At 35.4% G+C, this 22,916-nt stretch overlaps 1 protein-coding gene across 2 annotated transcripts; it reads left to right on the forward strand.

The window, feature by feature from the left end:
- The first annotated feature begins 2,118 nt into the window (after positions 1 to 2,118).
- LOC140149181 (histone deacetylase 11-like) lies at positions 2,119 to 22,916 on the forward strand. 2 transcript variants are annotated; one of them, XM_072171386.1, is made up of 11 exons: positions 2,119 to 2,314; positions 5,503 to 5,719; positions 6,293 to 6,753; positions 7,206 to 7,306; positions 16,254 to 16,370; positions 17,494 to 17,613; positions 18,268 to 18,427; positions 19,187 to 19,256; positions 20,044 to 20,152; positions 20,871 to 21,054; positions 22,339 to 22,916. In XM_072171386.1, the coding sequence occupies exons 2-11, from the start codon at positions 5,553 to 5,555 to the stop codon at positions 22,479 to 22,481; spliced, it is 1,632 nt and encodes a 543-aa protein (XP_072027487.1). In that variant the 5' UTR covers positions 2,119 to 2,314; positions 5,503 to 5,552; the 3' UTR covers positions 22,482 to 22,916. The 2 variants fall into 2 exon arrangements, with proteins under 2 accessions (XP_072027487.1, XP_072027488.1); XM_072171387.1 differs by having other exon boundaries at positions 2,119 to 2,279.

Here is a 22,916-nt window from a genome sequence, read left to right on the forward strand (position 1 = left end):
CACGTCTTCCATCAAGGCATACAATTACATATAACTATGAGGGCGAGTTAGCGCAGCGGTAATTCCCTCGCTTTGCACCACTGAGGTCCCGGGTTCAAGCCCCGGCGCGGCCCAAGGACTCATGTGCACTTGGTTTATCCCGATTCCATGCTCGCTCTCGCAGGTTTTCTCCGGGATCTCCGGTTTCCTCCTGTATCGCAAAAATCGGTGATTAGTTGTTTGGTTATCAAAAACTTCCTTCACCTAATGGAATTTGGGGAGCTGCACAGATAATTGGTGGATGTTACAATCTAAATGCGGATAGGTGTGCGCCGTTCGGCAGCAACCTACTTGATGCGATCTGATTGTGATGGTTCACCATTGCAGCGAAATTACAGCGCTTTGAGTCCTCTAAGATCTGGAGAAAGGCGCTTTATAAATCCAAAATTTTTTTTTTTTAAATTTATTTTATTTTATGAGAAGTGTGTAGAATTTATTAACAGAAATGCTGGCAATAGTGGTAGCCCCAGAACAGCTAGAAGCCCCGCTGAACTTAATTTCAAAATTTTATTATTTTGTACTTACGGACGCAAAGACTGTTTTCAGTTTTACCAATGATATCTCAGGGATATGAGAAATTACATTATTTATAAGATACTTTTTGATAAGAATATTTGAAAGAAATTTCATGACTTCATTTGTAGATTTTAAAGAAATCATATTATTATTAAGTTCATGTTAATTATATGAAGAAACATCACTTATAATTCTTTTGTGTCAGTTCTTAGAGGTTTAATGCACGTTCAAACTTGATATACGCAAATATGGCAAAAGTGGCCCAACACATTTTCTGGACGATTTAATTAATTGGACATAACTTTTGAACTTAAGCTAGTAAAGAAACCAACTAAACGTCTTCTTTTAGCCATGATATTACTGATTGTATTGCATATAAAATTTGTGCCATAACTCTTTTAGTTTTTTTCTGAAAAGTCAAAATGCAATTGTATAAATTTTATTGTTACACCCTGTATGTAGGTTGGATGAAAAAAGCCGGCGATCAATTGAAAATTTTGACCTTTCGTATTGAAGATATGGATCTTTTTCCCAAAACACAAAAAAAATAGGTCATTTTGGGAAAAAAATCCATATTTTCAATATGAAAGGTCAACATTTTTCAATTGATCGGCTTTTCCTCCCAGCTACATAGGCCTACACTTTAAGAATATGTCATTAGATTTATAAAATTTACTTCGAGGACTGTTATATATCAAAAATATGAAAAATATCAAATTTTAATAATTTGTCATAAAATTTGTAGGCCTATTACATCGTGATTTTCAAAAAATGAAAATTATTTGATATCAGAAAGACATTCTTCGTATTAGGAATGCAATTCCATATGTCTGATGTGCTCTCATCCGGGGCTCTCATGTCCCACAAAAAAATACTATCGAAACGCCCATTCCAGATCCCTTAAGTACTCTCTTTAATTTACTCAAGGTTGTGTTTGTATAAATGATTCAGTTATATAAACACAGCCTCGTGAAAAGGTCATATTGACATAACTTGACTGTGTGATATCATTAACATATTCTATACGCTATAGCAGAACAACAAGCACATACATGCAAGTATTTTGCCAGTATCAATAAAACTATAATGAGGCTATTAATGTAGCCCAACTGTACGTACAATCTGGCAATACCGCTAAATCTTAAAGAAATGAAAAATATCTGTTGCAATTTTCGGATTTGCATAAAAGTAATTCTAGTTCATCCAAGTTGTAAAACAATTATTTCTTTTAATACAAACACATTCCTTGGTAAGACAACTTTATAGCACTGTTTGAATATCAACATGAAGTAGTAATGACAAATTTAAATATACACTATCGCCTCTGTAGTTTCCTGATTACATAGACAGCACGATTATTTTATTTTTATTCTGCAACGCTGTGAGGAACCCGGTGAGGAAATAAGTATGCCAAAACCCATCGCAATAAGGACGAAAATCGCTTCGCGATTTTCGCCCAAAAAGCGCGATAAGTTGCGCGTGGGCGGGATTTTCATTTTTCTTGTCACACATGCCAGCGCCCAGCACTAGATTGCGGAAGCAGGGAAGCAAAACAAAACTGACATGACGTGACTGATGCTGCAATCGAGAGAGAGAGAGATGTGCATGTAGATTTCATGATTTATTACTTTTAGTACTGTATATATCCTTGGTTATAATTAGTATGATATCAAATGTCTTAAGGAAAAGTGCCCGCAGCGGTTATCCTGCATGTGTCACGGCTGGTACGTAGAATCAGGCAGTGTATTTTTGAGAACAAGTAAGTAAGCTTAAATTAGGTAACCTAGGCAAACCTTAGTTAACACATTTACTAGTCAGCGAATTCGCCGAGACCGGGGCCCCAACACAATGCATATTTACATAGAAATTTGAATTTTTTTCGAGAATAGGTGGGTGAAGGAAACCTACATAAATATGTTTTCTATACTTCACTTGACCCAAATATATGATTTTTATGGTGATAATCAAGTCGCACATGGAATTTTAGAGGATTTTGATAGCAGTTCCATTAAAAAAGCTGCCATCGCCATGAGACTAAGATCTAGAAACACCCCGAAATGCCGTTTTGGGGAATTTTGCTAGCTGAATCTTTTTGATGAAAGTCAATCTTTGACAAGATGTAACTTTGCTACGGAAAGTGCTATGAAAAAAAGGTTTTCAGTTTTGGCTTAGTTTACTCAAGGGCTTTAATTTGATATATAAAACGATGCAATTTGATGGCAAATTTGAATTCACCTAGGATACCTACTTAAATTATTCATCATGATCATTCATGTAACATGCGATAGTGTCTACATGCCTAAATTTTAGTTCCAGTTCCAATAATTGAGTTCCAACAGGTGCTGTGACTATGTGTTGTGTTTAATGTGCATTCACATACATACTTTACTTAGCCGTTGGTTTCGAAGAAATTGTTGCTCCATGCAAATTACACGTTTGTAATCATTTTTCACCGCAAAATATGATAATATGAAAACACTTATTATTTTATATTTTAGGTTAATGAACGCGTATTACTTGCTGTGAGATAAATTAGACAAAATAATGCACTTGCGCTGATATTGATGCGCCTAATGCACTCCACCGATGCGCCGCTGATAATTTTGTTTAAAAAACCTGCAAAAATCATGTGTTTTTCTTCCGTGTATGAAATAGGTTAATGAGCGCGTAGCGTAGGGTATTACTTGTTGCTCGAGAAATTAGACAAAATAATGCACTTGCGCTGATGTTGATGCGTCTAATGCACAAGCCCCGTTTTTAAACAAAATTATCAGTAAAATATTGGAAAACAGAACCAAATATAAATGCATCAACCCGTTCAAAAATGAATCAACCTACGCGACACTAACGCGTGTGCAAGCACTGCGCGTAGTACGCGGAGTGCACAATATACACAATCAATGCATGGTTTGGATTTTTCTAACGATTGCTCTGATTGGATCGCGCTATCTAAGAGTGTATGAAAGGTGAGCAATGTATGAATATATATGGAGATGTCAAACAGGTTGTTAATTATTGTTAATATTAATATTTTGCGACATTTATAATGAAAACAATTAACATAGAATATGTAAATTTCAATATTCCTTGAGCAATTTAAAACATGAAATAAAACCTTCTAATAAAAGATTTGCAAAGGAGATCTTAAATTGTAGGTCTATTTTCACTGAAACAAGTAAACAAATTTTGCCAAAAACAGGCTTTTCAAAAAAAAATTCAATCATGGTAAAAAATAAAAGATGTACCAACGTAACTGCAAGACAATTTAAAGAACATGTTAACCTCTTTCATTTGATACCATATTTGCTGAGCACTGTAGCACTTGTAGTTGTAGTTTTAAAGTTCTGAGTATTTTTTTATTTTTTTACTATGTTTTATTCATGTCCTTGTTTGCTTGGAATTGCCCATTTGTTCTTTTGTGTGCAGATCCCAAGTGGCGGAACAGACTTACTCTACTGTTGACCTTTTTTACCAAAGCAATGCCGCCATTCTGGTTTTCTTATTGCATGAGCCCAAATTTCATCTCACAAAACCAAGGATATGCTTGCATATATTGATTTGTTGTGATTTTTTTTTTGATGTGTGTGTTCCATTTTAAAAATCTTGTTGAATTATGTACTCCCAAGTAGTGTGATGCTATTTCTTCAAGCACTGAATTACCCAGTTTGTGTTAATGATTTGTGATTTGCAATAGAAAATTTGGTATAGAGACCCGGTACACTCCGTGATGATGCGTGATCACAAATGCGTGCCCTGAGCGCAATTTAGGCGGACATGAATGTATAGCAGGGCTTAAATGACTTATAATAAACCTTGTTATCTTGGTGTAGATTATTCATCCAGTAGTTCAAAACATTATTTTGTAAATTAAATCTAATACTGGAACTAAGATTTGCAACTCACTTTGCTACGTTGCGTCCGAAAACATCGGACCTTGTTGTGTATGCTAAATTATTTTCGATTGCAAACTTGTAACGATCTGTCATACATTTGTGATTTGTATGTAGCTGCCCTATGTGTGATGTTCACTACCCATATCTACTACTCAAAATTAATGGACTTAGCTGGTCTAACGTAAAACAAGACACAATGACAAATACATACATTACAGGTGTTGTGACATGTAGTACGGTACTGTATGTCAATAAAAGAGAGATAAGAATATATCCGGAAAGGTTTAGGGCTGGCAAAAAGAAATGTCAATATTTACAGGGAAATTTCAGTTTAAAAAAAACAAGTGATATGTTCAAAGTTTGAAGTCTATAATGTAGTTTTATACCACGACATTGAGATAACGTACTATCAACAGTTTAATTATAATGTGCTTCTCTGATTTTCTTTGAAAATGACATATGGGTAAACAATTAAGCATAGGCCTCTTATGGGGTATTTTCTGCAGCAAAATCTTCAGAAAATATCATGAAAGAAAATGTGGACTATAATTCCACACTTCAAAATGCAAATGAAGCAAACATTGAATACCTACACACCCACCCACCCACCCATATTTACTGGCAAACAGGGACTCTGTACTTAACTTAACTATGCAACTATCCTAGACATGTCTTTTTTCTGATTTTCTGCGCCTAACAGAGGACTTTGACCTGGTTTACACAAATGAGACACAATTTTGTTATATTTTAACTTATCAATGGTGGACTGATTTGATATCAGTAGAGGATGTACTCTCATTATACATTGTTACTTGTTATTCTGTTTGTCTGTTGCAGTAACATTTTAATACTGGTAACGTCCATGGTTGGAATGTAAAGTTCATAAAAACATCCTCATTTGCCGGCAAACACTTACGCATACACCCCCCCCACACACACACAAAACAAATTTACACAAAAACATGGTGCCATGTCAGGATTAAATTGTTTCCAGCAAGTTATAAGACATTGTGATGCCAAAAATATGTTTCATAAACTTCATTATATTCTACAGGAATAATGATGCTACAGGTACTTGAATAATCTTGTGGCTGAAGATACCAAATGCGGAGCTACAGAATATTTAGCCATCTTGCGAAAGTTTTACAGCATAACTCTGTGAAAACCTCAACCATAGTGGGCAGAGTTCAGATAGGATGGCCACTGATTAGTTTGCCTGTAACCTTAAGCTTTGATGGTGTGGAAGGCAAGTGGGGTCAGAGATTGAAAAGGTAAGTGTACTACAATCACAGGAGAATCGGGACTCACAGCCATCATTATTCAGACATGGCGGAATAATTGGGTATTTGTTTTTTGCATAAAGTGCATTTGGAACTGAATACTGTTTGCATGTCACACTCTGATCGCATCGAAAGGAGAGGCACTTTTATCATAGAATTTGGTGAAAGAACTGTTTATGTTTGCTTCCACATGTTGTTGGTAAGGACCTGAACACCTTCAAATGTTCCCCTACATTATAGCTTATGGCACCAGTATATACAGAGCAGTATAGGGAGAACAGATTCTCCTCTATTCTGGCAAGATCAATATTATGACTTTGTTTTCTCTTCAAGATTTTAATTAATGCTGCACGTAGGTCTCGGTGTTTTCAGTTCATGTACAGAATAATATTAATCAGACCATCACACTGGTGAAATTGTGTAAGTACTAAGACTAAGTTTGCACTATCCATATTTAAGAATTCTAGTATGTATGGTATGAATTAGGATGCAACTTTCATAAATGAACTCATAAATCAATGAAGGTCTCAATGGTGCTTTTCACATTTACCCTTTTTGATTTAGCTATTTACAGAAGCCAATCCTAGCCTTTGTACCCGGACCCATCATGGGTGACACAAGTGAGAACACATCCAAGCTGGACTCACAGACTGCATCAAATCAATCACCTGTGTCCCAAGATGATAGCAAACCAACTGAAAGAATGCAAACATTGCAGGAACACTTAACACAAAGAACTGATGAACATAATGAAGAACAATCTAGGCAGAACACACAAGAACCTTCAGAGGCTAGTGCTGCATGTAGTAGTGGCCAACCAAACACAAAAGTACAAAAAACTGAGCCTCAAGACAGAGATGGTGCTTCATCAGAGCAGCCTCATAAAACTCACCTGTTTGTAGAAGTAGCTGATCACCAGTGGCCTATAGTGTATTCAACAGAATATAACATTGGTTTTCTGGGAATGGAAAAGCTACATCCTTTTGATTCAGGGAAGTGGGGAAAAGTTTTCCAGTTTCTGAGAGGTATGTGGGACATTGATAATCAATTATGGTGACATTGATATTGGTATGCATAGTAAAAATGTATGTAACCCAGTACACACCGTCTACACAGAATGTTTTTCTAGCATTTTCAAAAGAGTGCACATGGTGGCCGGAAAACATTTAAATTTAAAAGTAACAACTTTTCAATTTCAAATACCAAATTCAACCTCATTTAGGACTTCTTTCATAAACTTCTCAAATCAATTCAAGACCATGTAGTTCTTCTACAAGACCCACAGATCCCTGCTCCATTCTTTTGAAATCATTGTCACATCTGCATGAAAAATAAGATTATATTTGAGTGCCAAACACCCCCACCCTGACAAAGTATTTTAAAGTGAGCATTATAAAACTGTTTGTTTAGTTTGTGGCAATGATGATAAATGGTTGAAAACTTAATGTGTGATTTGTCCCTTTTTTTCTAATCGCAGAAGAAGGTATGTTATCAGAAGCTACAATAGTGCGCCCCCTTGAGGCAACAGAAGCAGACTTGTTGGTGGTTCATTCATCTTCCTACATCAATAGTCTAAGGGTAAGACCTACGCTATTTAGTCAATGCAAAAAAGTGCGCATTTTTCAAGAGACTCATTTCTGAGAAATCAATTTTTTTTAGGAATGTCAATGCTGGGGTGAAGATATAGGTCATGTCAGCTGGGTTGAAAATACTTCTTGTTTAGGAGGGCTACTACTAGTATTTTGAACTTGACACATTGCCCTTGTGTCTACTTTTTTTGGTCAAATTTGTGTTTGTTGTACTAACAGCAAGATTTATCCCTGGTGTTTCATGCTAACTAGAAGGCTCACACATTGTGTGGAAAGCAGTGCCCACTTCCTCCTTCACTTTATTTAACCATTGCTGCTGTTTGCTGTCAGTTGTTACTAACAATACAAAAATCAGTTTTATTTTGAAAGTAATATTTGTGCCAAGTTTGGTGAGCAAAGTATAGATGATCTGTAATAAGCGATATCAGCATGCATTGTGGGATACTTATGGCAAATTTTGATACAGCTGAACTCTGACCTATCAGGAACATTTTTTTGTGTGTGATTATAAAATTTTATTTAAATGATTTACTAAAATTTAAAAAATGTATTATAATCTTTTAAGTTTTAAAATTATAAAGAATATTTTCATGCAATGATAACATTCATTACAATTATAAATGAATAATTACCGGTAATATTTAAAGCAAGTTTCCCGGCAGGGTTCAGGGTTCAAACTGTACCAAAACCATCCCACAATGCATTGCATGTGTGAAACTGCAATATCGCTTATTGCAAGATCCTATCCCAGAGACCCTGCTCTCCCTGAGTGCCTCTGGCACATACAGTGGATGTAACTTTGCTTGATTATGCAGTTAATAACATCTAGTCATTCCATTAGTTAAGATTTCAGGATCCAACTTTTTTAGCAACAAAATGTAAAAAAAGAAGATTTGTAACAACATCAAGTATCAGAGCAAATGTGGTATACAGAAGTGTGCTCGGATACTGGGATACTAGAAATCCCTACTTGAGTAACAACACTGCACTGATAGCTGGATGGGGTACCAAAATCAAAACTGATTTATTCAGGAGGACTAGAAAGTGTATGAAATTTGTTATCTTTATTCATCTGTGGGTAATTCTTGCCATCTTTTACAACAACTCTAATAAGTAGGGATTTTTTCCAAAAATACAGCACATTTTGATATTCTTTCCAAGACTCCCCCAGAGTTTGTTATAAAATTAGATAAGGCGGATTTGCATACATGTATAATTATTTCAACATTTTCATGTTTTTACAAAGCTCTTACATACATGTAGAAGCAAACAGGGGTTGGTACAATTTGTGACCCTACTTCTCATACCCGACTTTTCATACCCCACTTGACCCAACTTTTTATCGTTATGAGAAATCATTTTAGATATTTCAATGAATACTAAATAAAGTGTAAATGAAGTCTACCGAATTGAAAAGGCTAAATCAGTGTAATTGGTGAAAAATTATAATTTACAAATTATTATTTATAAACATCGCCCCTCCTCGTACGCAGCCATGATCTCCAAACCAGTCGTTCATAAGTTACCTTTTCATGAGGAAGTATATCTGTCTGTCACATTAAGACCTACGCATGGTGACATTACAAATGTCAATATTGTCATTGCATGTTATTCAGCCCTTTCACTGCTACCAACATTTGAGATTGAGTATTGACTTCAGTGTACCGCTCAGTTGCTCCAAACAAGTTCAATGAAGTTAGCATATCAAGGCTTAATTGGTCAATGCATCGTGATATAAGCAAACACTTATTGATTGGCTTGAGCAAACTTTATAACCAGGTTTAGGGAGTGTTCAGAACATGGGGGGGGGGCTGGGCACTTGGAAATTGGAGTCAAAAAGTTTTGACCCTCCCCCCCCCTTCATTCCTTCCATATACATGTACGTGCTTACCTCACATTTATCAACAGTTTGAGTATCAACGCACAGGCTTTACGTACGTGCACAGTTTTCCAGAGAACCTGAAACTTTTTGACCCCCCATCTTTGGAGATACAAAACCTTTTAGATCAACCCTTTCCAAGAATTTAAAAACAACCTATGATTTGTGCAGTAACGAACTCAATCCCAATTTACATTATAACAAGTATGCACTAAGTTTTAATGGTTATACATTTTTTAAATTTATAGGCCTTTAAGCCTATTTCCTACACTGAAGCATGCAAGTTTTATAGGGTGACTTGTATTAAGTTTAATTTCATTGTATGCATTCTAATTTTTTCATGTTTCATTCTTAGAACCAATAATTAAATAAAAATAACAAATTGAGAGAAACATCTGGGCACATACTCAAGATTTTTAGTGCTTTAGACTTGTTTATCAGGGCGTAATTTTTCTTGGTCAGTGGAAAAATATAAATTTTGGGGCAAAGACGGAAAAAAAATGTCGGTTGCATCATTTTGACCCGGTATTTATCAGTGGAATATATACATATACTCTTTTCTTATAGAGACTGGATAAATGTAAAGTCTTCGAGCTTCCAAAAAGAAATGTTGTATGTTCTTGTTCTTTTGGTATTTCCTTGTTAAAACTTTTTTGACCCCCGCCCCCTATCAGGAGCAAAAACTTTTTTGACTCCCCTTTTTAGAGACTAAAACTTTGTTGACCCCTCCATTTTTTTTTTTTTTCCCTCAAAGTATTTCTGAACAATCCCTTAGTCCAGGCGATTAGAATTGCACAGGGCTCAAAACTCATCAATACTAATCACAATTTTGTATCTAAATATGGCTGAACGAGGCTTTGAAATTTGAGATGAGAAAATACTTGAAAATGCTGTTCTTTATCAATAATATTAAGGAAATGTGTATGGTATTTGCTTAATATTTGATTACCAACGGAATAAACTGCGAATATCTAACAAAACTTTAAAAATAAGTCGGGTCAGGTGGGGTATGAAAAGTCGGGTATGAAAAGTAGGGTCACAAATTGTACCAACCCAGCAAACAGAAAGAAATTTGATACAAGATATTGTTTTGTTTCTTAGATTTACTTAAATATTGAATAAGAATACCTATTGAGTTATTGACTTGTGTATATAGTTGATGGCTATTATGTACTCATCCTGTAGAGTGATGTTCAGTTTCAGTTTAGATTTTATTGTATAGGTCCTTGGCCCTTTGTACTACAGATAATAACATCATTATGAGGAAGACATAATACAATGACATTGAGATAGAAAATTTACATAAATTCAATCATTTCACAAAGTTTCATGGCATGAAACACAAATAAAAAAGACAGCTGATATCAGATGGTGTATCGGAACTCATGAGAGAAATATGGGGACACTTGGTGTTCAGATCTGTACCGAAATGGGAGATATGTGTATTTTGCATGTGGGTGGGTGTGATATCATACTTTGTGGGTGGGTGTGATACCATACTTTATCAAAGGTCATGTATAGCATAGAGATAATCACTTGTGCAATCAGAATTTATATGTTAGTAATGTGAAAAGTATTTTTTGAGGAAAAGTTGCGGCACATGAAATGAGATGCATCAAATCATAATTCACTATTCACTCCACTGCACAATTTGTTACTAACATGAATAACCATATGATTAAATCAGAATAAGGACCATGATTTGGGACCTCTTACATAAGGTCATGTCTTCCAATAGGGGTGTATGGATTTCAACTGCAATAGCCCAAACTGACTTCATAAGTACAGTACTACATTTGTACAGTACTGGCAGAGAAGAATGGTGCCCTCTTGCACTGATCAACTCACATGACCTGTTTATTTGGATGAAATAACTAGGTCACGCTATAAAGGACCACATTTACATAGCTTGGTTAGTGGTTGATGTATGATAGCTTTTCATGACATAATTCAATTAGCCAATCAGAACCCCAGTTCTGTGTTTACGTTGTGTACATGCTAAGAAGGTTAACAAGTGCTATTCTTATCAGCAAGCAAGTGTAAGGTCTCTTTTGCATTAAAGATTCCAAGTTTTTCAGAAAAGATTCAAAAGCCACTGTTCATCATGAATCTCACAGGACATTTCACCTTTCATCATCAAATTCATTATGACCTTGTTAGACAAATCAATCCATTTTTTGGTACCTTTGCTATCATTTACAACCTCTTTCAATTGGTCTTATGGTATTAGTTGAGCAAGTTGGAAATAAAATACCCACTTTGAAGGCATGCTTCTACTCATAAATCCCAACACTGCTGCCTGCCCTCCCTCATTTTGGTTACCTCTGACATTAGCCTATTTCTTGATGAGTGAATAACAGAGAAAATCATGGGGGTCAATTTAGTTGATAAAATCGGTCAAATGGAAGATGATCAGTGTTTCTGGAATTGAGCTTTATGAATTTGTGAACCAAATTGATTAAAATCCCAATATAAATATGCTGTTTGTTATCCAACAGACAAAAACTGATTTTTGTGACAATGGAATCTTGTTAGCTGTCACACCTTGTTCTCCTCACTATCACTGCAAGATGCTTCAGCATGCCTTCTTTTTGTTTTGTTTTTTTATTTTATTATTTATCTATCCTCCACCGACAGGAGAACATTGGTAGCGCCATTCCTGAGGTACTGTTGTAAACCCCTGCTTCATCACTATACATGTCATCCTATTGCACTGTCACTTGCCTGCATCATATCTGTTCCATCTTATAACAACCTTCTAGGTTCTTTTTAGTCTGTCTTTTAATGTTGGGAATCTATTATAGAATCAGATATACTTATTTATGCACGTTATTAACAAGCAGTAAAAAATTAGTTTTGCTGTTTGTAATTGTGTTTACCCTTGCCTGAGATCGGTATGGATCTCAGTTGATCTTGGGGTTATATGTTCTTCTTTTATTCATAAAGATGATTAAATAAAATAGAATTTTTTAAAGCATAATTCCAATTTCAAACCTGTGAAAATACATATGAATGTAATTAACCACAAAATATTCCTCATAATAATATGATTAACCAGTTAATATTTAAATAATAACCCAGCCATTGAACAAATATCGTAAAGATTTGGCTAATGGCGCACTTGGGCTTTTTTGCGTTGGGGTAAATTTCATGTCCAAATAGATAGAGAGCTCCCTCTGAAATCCCAACACAAATTAATTTTCTGTGCCCTTCTTTGCTGTTGGGAATTTTACGGGAGGGCACTCTTAGGTTGTGCCTAAAATTCCACTTATGTCAAGTGAGCCCATAGCACCATTAGGCAAATCTATACGGTATGTTGTACATGTAGAATGGTCATGTAACCAAATATATTATTAAGGCTAAAAAAATAATGTTATGTCTCAAATCCCATGGCAGTTTCAAAAATGAATGCGGAATGAGGTTTTAAAAGATTTTTACACTTTTTAAAAGTTTTTATAAACTAAATTTTGAACTAAGATGTCATGCATTTTCTAGTGTTCAGAAGTACACAGCATAAAATTGTGGTTGATTTACACAATTGAAGTACAAATATATACCTAAACAATGCGAGTATCAAATCAAGTAACTTTTCTTCCAAATTTTTCTCAGAATTTCATGATTTTATAGCAAAAAACTATTAAAAAAAGGGAAACAAAAAACGAATTTGCTGTTTCAGCTGACATGGACGCACAAAGAATGAAAGTCAATGTGTGCAGTGTTTTTTTTTAGCCTAACACATAGATTGGAATATCCTGTGCCTGTGCCCTCTGAGCGTGCTTGAATTAGGCTGAAAATGTGTTTGAATCTGGCAACTGTGCTCATTTGAGCGTACATAGAGTGCTAGCTTCCTTTTGTCTTTCAGTTGCTAATGCACTCCCACACTTACGGTTGACCCATCATATGCTAGTATCTATTGTATGCAGTACGATAAAACCTTAGATGAATAATACATGGATATGAAAGTTCCATGCCATTTGATTGCATAATGCTATCAGAGTCAGTTTGGTTAAATTCACAATGATCCAAGATTATATCACTATTGCACTGGAACTAGCAGACTAATGTAATACATACATGTATTACATACATGTATTACATGTACTCAATTGAATCTTCGCTGCCTATTTAGGACTGACCATTGGTTGACCCTGAGACCTGGCCCTGGGATTGGAATTAAATACATTTAAGCATCCATGCTCTACCCATCTCTGGGTACATCGCATCTGATTGACTGAAAAAGCCATTGTATTTTAGAAGTCAGTGTGGTAGCTAACCCCCTTACATCTGAAACTTGATGGTCTGCATATCCCCAGAGTGAAGTATTTCATTAAAATGTGCATAAGAATATGAAGTCAGTGGTATATATGCCAATTTACAAGCTGGATGGAAAATCTGAGAGGTTTGTAACCCCATTCATTAGATTAGGGTTCAAAACAATTGGCACATCCCGGGGTATGTCCCCAGGGTATGTCTGCAGCCTGTGTGTAAGTCTACATGTAAGACAATTGGCACATCCTCGGTATGCTTGCAGCCTGTGTGTAAGTCTACATGGATGATAATTGACTTGCAAATCTGCTTTTGAGGATCTTTTGTGAGATTGATGATGATCCAGTGATTTTGAGTCCTCACTTTCAAAGTAAATATTTCATAACAAACCCAGGTATTCTTCACATAACCAGCTTATTTTAACACTCAAAAAGATCCTTTACGTATGATTTGTTTTATTTTCAAAAATAAAAATTTAAGCCATCATATTTTGTTTGATTTTAACAAAGTTGCAAAGACCATGGCATGATATATGATGCAGTGTACAGTGACTCGATCAGTGCATGCATGATAAATGTGCTTATACAGTGGTAATGTCAGCTTGGTGAATGAAATTTAAATATTCAGGACAAGTAAGCTGAATCACTATGCTAGCAGTATCTAGTTTATCTATACATCTACTCAAATGTCATCATCCTTGGCGATAGAACAGGCAGATTTTATAATTATATTTTAACCAGCATGCTGCATGTATAATTAGTATTCCTGTTTCTTTGTTGAATTTGGGTTACAAGAATTAGGAAGAAGTGATCCCTGGTCTATGGGGGGGGGGGGCTAGATTTGTTAAGGCAAATGAGGAAATCAATAATCTGCTTGCGATATCAATGCAACATGTCCTTTACAAGCAAATTCAAGTAGTGTATGTAAGTTGATCAATTGCACAGTATACTCTGACTCTGCATGTTACACACGTATGCTTTCAATATAGCATCTGAGATTTGAATCAAAGCCAATTATTCCCACTTATATAAGAAATGATATGAAAGAAATATAGGTAATATTTTCATATATAAATAGGTCAACTTAGCGTAGCTTATACTGTGGATCTTATTGCATTACTGTTTGTAATTGGCTCTGTGTAGGTGTGAGCATATATCTTTCTGTTATTTCCATCTATATTGAGCAGCACTTGAAATTACGTATATTTTGTCAACTAGTGATTGTGAGTATCATCATGACATGAAACTTGACTCTAATTTATAGCTCTTGTGATGGTTTTCTATCCCAACTTCTATCACAAAGTGTTTATGCACAAGAGATTGTTAAGTGGGTTTTTAAATAAAATAAACAGTAGCAGTTTGTAACAACCTGTCTGAGAAAATAAAAGTTGTTGCCAATCATCTAATAAAGAAGTGAGCTGTTGCTTTAGATCCAACCACTTGATCTAGATTGAATATATAATGTTAGATTTGATATTAGGTGCTGGGGGCTTGCATAATTCTCTACTTTGTATCCATCATCTGGTAAGACGCAACATAGCAGATGTCTTGATCTTTATTTGCAGTGTTCCTATTTTTAACTTCACATCATTTACCGGTTCTTATTGTCATGGTTTTCCACTTTCAGGGTACATGTTATTTCTGCTATTTGCATGAGTTCTCCTATATCAGCTAATATAACTAATTGCATGTTTTCTTTTTCAGTTATATGACACGATCTGGTCCATGGAGGCCAAAGGTGGTAAATTTGAAATTTAGATAAAGACAAAAATATGGAGTAAAATATAATAACATAAATAGTCACTTGATAGTCGTTTCACAGTGCGCAATACCAATTTTTAACAAGGTAGAGCTAATTTAATAAAACAATTTTGGCTAAATAATATTCAGCATTTAGTAACTAGTAGTTTCACGTTTTATAGTAAAATATAATAAATACATAAGAAAATAGACAGCACACAACTTCATAACTTTAGAACCAAGTATGCTAGACCTTTGGTGTTTTCAGTATACGATAGCCTAAAGTTTGTATAAGGTAATAATTACAGTAACTCAATTTACAAAACTGCCTGCCTCCTTTGGCCTCCATGGACCAGATTGTGTCACATATTAATTCATTCTCATCAGCTATTTGCACAATTTCTCCTTCAGTATGCAGAATTCTGAGTTATATACATTGTTCCTTCTCCATCTTGCCATTTCACTTTGTTTATTTATTTAACGTTTTATGCATTTTGAAAGTTATAAATATAAAGTCAAGAGTTGCAAAATAGAATGGCTATGCTGGAAAAGCGATACATTAAAACTGAAAAGGTTACATTTAAATATGCTTTGTAATTATGTGAACATTTCAGACATCTACTTAACTATTACTAGCACCTTGATCTTTATTCTTTTTTACTCGCTCTGGGGGAGCGAGTTGGCGCAGCAGTTGTTCCCTTGCCTTGCACCACTGAGGTCCCGGGTTCAAGCCCGGCCGTGCCCAAGGACTGTATGTGCACTTGGTTTATCCCGATTCCATACTTGCTCTGGCAGGTTTTCTCTGGGATCTCTGGTTTCCTCCTGCTTCAAAAAATCAGTGATTAGTTGTTTGGTTATGGAGTTGCACTGTCAATTGGTGGATGTTACAATTTAAGTGCGGATAGGTTTGCGCCAGCGGTAGCAACCTAGTTGATGCGATCTGATTGTGATGATTCACCATGGCAGCGAAATTACAGTGCTTTGAACCCTCCAAGATCTGGAAAAAGGCAGTATATAAATCCGAAATTTACTTTTTTACTTTTACTCTACAGTGGAGTATCACAGTAGCTGGCATTACAGAGGTTCCACCAGTGGCCTTATTACCAAACTTTGTAGTGCAAAAGAAAGTTTTGAAACCATTAAGAACACAGACTGGAGGCACAATTCTGGTAAGTAGTACTCATTAAAGGAAGGACATAAGATCTCCATAGATCCTCATGTGCAGTGGGCAATATGCCATACTGGATTGTCACAGGGAACAAAACCCTGTTCTTCCTAATGAGTCTCAGTCAAGTTGACCATAAAATACTGCATTTTTAACAGCATCACAATTGAAATGCTAGTTTCTGAGATATGAACAGTTAAGTCAACTTTATTTTCAAACATGCATTAATAACAAAGTGAAATGGAAGGCAGCCTGGATGGCCTGTAAAACAAGAACCTCCCAAGACAATTGAAAGTTTTCTACATGTATGTGAACTAGGAACATCATTTTAATACCCAAATGGAGTGAGCAAAATTAGTCTAGTCTAACATATAGATGTTACCAATTAAATTTAGACTTTCATATTTAAATTTAAAAAAATAAAAGATGTATAATTAAGCACACAATACCAAAAGACCCTCAAAGTACTAAAACACATTTTTTGAAAGAGTTTTAACACACCATACATGGCTGTGACATGTATCTCATTTTGTTTGATCATTCAAAACAATCCAATGTAATATTCAGAAATTCAATTGAATGAACACTGTGCTATTTTATGCTTGCTGCTGCGTCCCATATAAAACCTTTGTATGGAGGCGTTGTCATGGTTGAGTCGCAGGAACCCGAGCGTTTGTCATGCTGTGTTCATTCAGTTGAATTTCTGCGTATATTGTGTGTACTTCAAACCTAAAACAAACAGTTTTCAGTATGATATCTATGATATCACATATTATTACACATAACATGTAACACGGTTTACTTTGGTTCGTACAAGATCATTCTAAAGGTCACTGAATATGAGAAGAGGTCTTCAATAAACATGCTCACAATGGTGTTGTGTGGAATGAAAACAATAAAACTGAATTCGGAATATGTTGACATCTATAATACCTCAGACTTATAATGAAGTGATTAATAATGGTATAATCCATCTTATGATTTGGAGATAGGGGAAATAGTCTCATTTGCAATATCCATTTACACTGATATTGATGACCAATTAATGTAACATAATAACTCTTTGTTTACATACCAGCTATTCTCTCTTTTAAAATCTTTGCTAATATCTTATCTAATATTTGTAGGCTGCCAAGTTAGCGATGGAGAGAGGTTGGGCAATCAATGTTGGTGGAGGATTTCACCATTGCTCCAGCGATAGAGGGGGTGGGTTCTGTGCCTATGCTGACATTACACTATCTATCAAGGTAGGTTTATAGGGAATAAGTCATCACATTATTACAAGAAAGCTTTCTAATAGTAATGTTTGAGTCTGGGTACATAACATTATTAGCCACTACTTATGAAGTGCCTTTACCTCAATATTCAAAGTACTCCATATGAATTCTTAAACAGACCTTATGAAACAACTTGAATTGGAGATGCTTTTCACAAGAAGAAAGATCCAACGTTTAACCATCCTGGGCAAAGTTTTAGCGGACCACCTACTGCCAGTCCACTCGCACTTGTCGCCGGCTCAACGGCATACCAGGCGTTCAAACACAAATTCTTTCACGTAAATTCAAACTCGCACTGACAGCTACAAATTTTCATATGTCCCATGGACAGACAGTAAGAGACTAGAATGATCTACCCCATACCATAACTGATATTGGCAACCCAGATCAGTTTAAAGAGGCACTTCAGTTAAACACTTCAGAACTACGGAAGCAACCATAAGAGACTAAATTCACTAAAGAAGAAGAAGTATGTTTAGAGGAATGACTGAAAGATCTCAACAGTATGAGCATAGTGATTATGAATTAATGTTTTATTGACTTTTTGGTTCAATTTTGCATATTAAATGAAATAATGTTTTTTTATATCCTGCATTTGTAAAATGTTTTATGTTCTGTCTACAGTTTTTGTTAGAACTTGGCTTGATAAAGAAAGCTATGATAGTAGACCTTGATGCCCACCAAGGCAATGGCCATGCCAGAGACTTTATGGATATGATGGACAAAGTGTATATCATGGATGTCTACAATAGAAATATCTACCCTCATGATGGATTTGCAAAGAGTAAGTTATATTTATGTGTGTGAATTCACAGGTTGTATAGAATAATAAGTTTTTGACTGATGGAATTCAAGATGGAAATAGATTGAGGTTAGGCAAATAAAAATGATAGCTTGCTTGTATTACTTTAATGTAGAACAAGAACACCCACCAACTATATAAAATCAATTAATACACACAATAAATGCTGAAGCATCATGTTGTATTGTTTGACAAAACTTTCAGTATACTTCTAACATTTATTCATAGTGGGCAGTGGATGTTTTGAACTTTTTTGATTTACAAAATTGTAAATTGTAATTTCAAAAGACCCGGTTTTGCTGGGTGATTTGAGATGCATGAAATAACTATTTTATATCCATAAAGTCCCTAGCTTACCAGACAATTTTTTCTACAGAATAATTTGTGATTTTAAACGAAAATATAAAAAATAAAAGTTTTTGGTCGTAACGTTTGGGACAGTTGGTCAAAGGAGGAGGACAGGCAAACAATCTTTTTTTTTGCTGTACAAACTGGAGACATAAAATTTAAGGTGACTCCACTGGCTCCAGGTTTAGTTCTTTGATAGTCACTGGTGTCTTGTGATGAAAACTAAACATAAACTTGAATTCAGCATAGTATAATTTTGCAAGCATGGTAAATGGCTCAGCATGCACTATTCATGGGCATGGAATTTAATACTGATCAAAGTTTATAAATGAGAGTATGCTTACCTGTAGAAGTGTTTCACTATTGTGATATTGTTACGGTTTTTTTTTTCAGGAGGAATTAGAAGAAAGGTTGAACTAGACTTCTTCACAGGAGATGAGGAGTACCTGGATAAAGTGTATAAGTAAGTAAATATTTATTGGTATATCTTTCATTAATAGGTTCTTGTTCATTCTTTGGTTATAAATGTGTCACATGATCACAAATACATTAATTGTTTCTAGAGTAATCATACCCAAAGACTAGTAGGCAACCTGAATAGTAGACTATTACCTAATATCCTCCTCCCTTGTTATATCAAATGTTATGATATGACACAATCTAATCCAATCAGACCAGCAAAAACAATTAAAAAACAAAACAAAAGAAAGGTACAAGTTCATAACTTTGCAACCAAGGACTTTGGACTAAAACATCAGTACTTTTAGTTAAGTTAGTAATGATGATAACTCAATTTTCAAAATGCCCTACATAGTTCTGAGTGGATCTGGGGTCCATTTCACTAAACTTTTAACCCTTCGTAACACAAGTAACCGTTTGTAAAGTTATGAATACCCAATGTAACTTTACGAAGGGTCCCTGTATTAAATCCCTATTACTTACAAAGGGTATGTTCGTAGATAAGTTTAGTGAAATGGAACAGTCGTAAGTTACGAATGATTTAGAGACTTACAAAGCTTTGTAAAGTTTAGTGAAATGGACCCCAGATCTTGTCTCATTATTATGCTTTAATTTATGATCATATCAATATCAGGTGCAGGAATTGAGAAACAGATCTCAAGAGTTGCCTAGTTGGAGTGCAAAGTATCATACTAATGACCCTGTCCATTATTTTTAAAGCAAAGTCAGTAATCAATTTATTACTAAGATGTATCTTACCTTGAATCATTCCATTTTGCTTGATGTTTTAGCCATTTGAAGAAAGCTTTGGAAGAGTTTGAACCAGACATCATAGTTTACAATGCAGGGACAGATTGCTTAGAAGGAGATCCATTGGGAGCGCTATCTATCACAGCAGAGGTAAGACACGATTAAGCACAAATGAAGACCACACTTGGGTAATGTGATGAGAAAGATTTATAGAGAGCAAGTGTAATTTGGTATACAATCCAGGAAATATGCCGACACACTTTGATTGTCTTTTGATAAATCTCTGTCTTTCTCCTGCAGTAAGAGTGAGATGTAGGGTAGATTCTGTACCTCAAATACATGAGATTTGTTTCAATCATCTTCATAGCTCAGTATGCAATCTATAATAACCAAGGTGTTATGCAATGATGGGAGGAAAAGAAAAAGAATTTGAATTTTTTTTAAAAGTCTATTCCTCAGGACACATATTACTGTGTAATGTTGACCTTTGTTGGGGTCATTGACATCAGTGTGTAGTTCTGCTAGATAGCAGAACAGTAGAATGCCAACTTTGCCACATTTGTCCATCATCAATAAAAGGCAAATAATGTGCATGTATATGTAATAGCATTTTTGTTTTTCCTATACCTGGTAGGATATACAAAAACATAGCATAAATGAGGCATCAAAATCTGAACATAGCATGTCGGCCATTTTGATTGACAGAAGAAAACAAACAAAAATTATTGAGCAGAAGACTGCAACCAACAATAAAATAAAAAGAATGCTCAAAAAGAATAAAAAGAATATCTAAATACAGGCCCCATAGCATTGTTTGTTTTGGTTTGAAATATGACCTTTTTTATGCGGTTCTTTTGTTTTTACACAGGGCATAAAGAACAGAGATCAGATAGTGTTTGAATTTGCTAAGAAAGAAAGAGATAAACCTATTCCTGTTCTTATGGTCACATCAGGCGGTTACCAGAGAAATAATGCCCGCATCATAGCAGACTCCATCTTGAATCTGAGACAAAAAGGACTGATTGGTTGCCAGGCTGCAGAAGAACACCAAGGTACAATGGATGATACATGTAGAAGGCAGGAAGGAGGAGGGAGGGGTTTGAATTGCTTGAGTTGTGGCAGTGGGGCAAATTGAGTGAAGGATGGGAATATTAGATGAGATTATTGCAATGAGATAGAATCAGAGAGTATCGACTCTGCCATGTTTCTGTGTCACTTATGGAGGGCAAAATAATGTACCTCTGGATTATTTCATGCGCTTGGCAAACTTCAATTTGAAGTGGGTAGTTGTTTGCATTCTGCATGGTGCCAAAATGTGTGCTGCCTGCGCAAACCTATCTAACGCTCAAGCTTAAATATGCCACAGCTTGCGTGTGTGTGGAGGCACACTGTTTACCCTCCATGAGTGACAAACAAAAATGGTGGATTTACCATAGTATAACTACACACAGGGTAATTCACCTTTTGAGTAAATCCCATAAGCCTTTGCAGGTAGGACATCACACCGATGTGCATATCATTTAGCAAACGTTGTTACTGTGCATTTGAAAGCTGTGAAGTGCATGGTAACGATGTGCACATAGGCATTGTGACGACATCGAGTCTACCCGCAAAGGCTTATGGGATTTACCGAAATGGTGCATTTTGAGTTGGTACTCTTTGCTATGAACATTGTGCATGTTTCACCTTTTCATCTTTTGAAAAAAGTTGCAGCTGTATTTGAGAGGACCATTTTGTTTTGTATTGTAATTTAGAAGAATATGTACACGCCTGCATTTTTCAGTAGATTTCTTCATGAGAGTTGCTATAGTGTGAACTGAAATTGTTTCAACCCAGGTATAACCCAAATTAACTCGGGTCCCGGGGTTATAATTTATATGTAAACATGTCCTTAATAATAATAATATTAATAATAACAGTACAGTTAAAAAACGGTAGGGCAACGCAGGACTTGAGGTAATATTGCTTTGTCAGTACTTAGCATTACATAGTTAATAGCACCCTTGTGTATATACTCAGGTAATGTATTGAATTATGTTGCATGTATACCATTGTAAACAACATTCTTATTTTCTCTTTTGTTTTGTTTTTCCCTTTCTTCCCAAACCCATAATCATCACTCATTATTAACCCAATGTCTATTCAATAAATGTTGTGAATAATTAACTTGTTTGTATCTCTCATAACCTGAATAAATAACATTTGGTGAATGGATCTACATGAAACTACATTGATTTCATTAACAATTCAAATCTAACAATAATCCTACTTACTCATTTGTTGCCTCTTACTTACCACATACTGATCTTCATCTAATCACATCCCATGCCATATAGCAAAACGTAAGAAAAAGACAGGAAGCAGCGGGTCACCATCATCACCAGAGAGCGCCACCACACCATCATCAGGTGCTTCTTCACCGACATCGCCGACTTCTGGTGAACCTAGAAGAGGACTGCTAGACTGGTTCAAGAGATGAGCATTGACACCAGGAGGAAACTGGATAAGTCTTTTCCTCCACTGAAGTTAACACAAGATAAGGCATGTCAGACAAACCTGTCACATATTCAGCAGGCTTGTGCCTCTCTTCTCTGGGTGTGTCACCCATGTCATTTAATCAATTGTTTATACAATTGATTTCATCTGAAGAATGTATACAATTTGTAGGTAATATCCATTTTATTATGAAATATGTACAACATTTTAATGTTATTTCAACTTTGTTATCAAAATTGTTGATGTTAGCAAATAAGTAATACATTTTTTGGCTATTGAATTTCAGTTCAATGATCCTAATTGTGTTAGCTCAGCTGTAATCCATTCCATGTACACACACAATATGGCCAGGTACCTTCTAGAGATGCCTGCTTAGAAATGATCAGTAGTAGACCATTCCTCCTCTTCCTTGGTAATG

Source organism: Amphiura filiformis, chromosome 3 (genome assembly GCF_039555335.1).
Source record: "Amphiura filiformis chromosome 3, Afil_fr2py, whole genome shotgun sequence".
In the NCBI taxonomy this organism is placed as follows: domain Eukaryota; kingdom Metazoa; phylum Echinodermata; class Ophiuroidea; order Amphilepidida; family Amphiuridae; genus Amphiura; species Amphiura filiformis.

Excerpts from the sequence above, each read along its gene's own strand:
- LOC140149181 (XM_072171386.1), top strand. The coding sequence starts at position 5,553 with ATGCGGAGCTACAGAATATTTAGCCATCTTGCGAAAGTTTTACAGCAT. Across the intron at positions 7,307-16,253 it reads CCTACATCAATAGTCTAAGG|TGGAGTATCACAGTAGCTGG; the intron begins GTAAGACCTACG and ends TTTACTCTACAG. Across the intron at positions 20,153-20,870 it reads CGCTATCTATCACAGCAGAG|GGCATAAAGAACAGAGATCA; the intron begins GTAAGACACGAT and ends GTTTTTACACAG.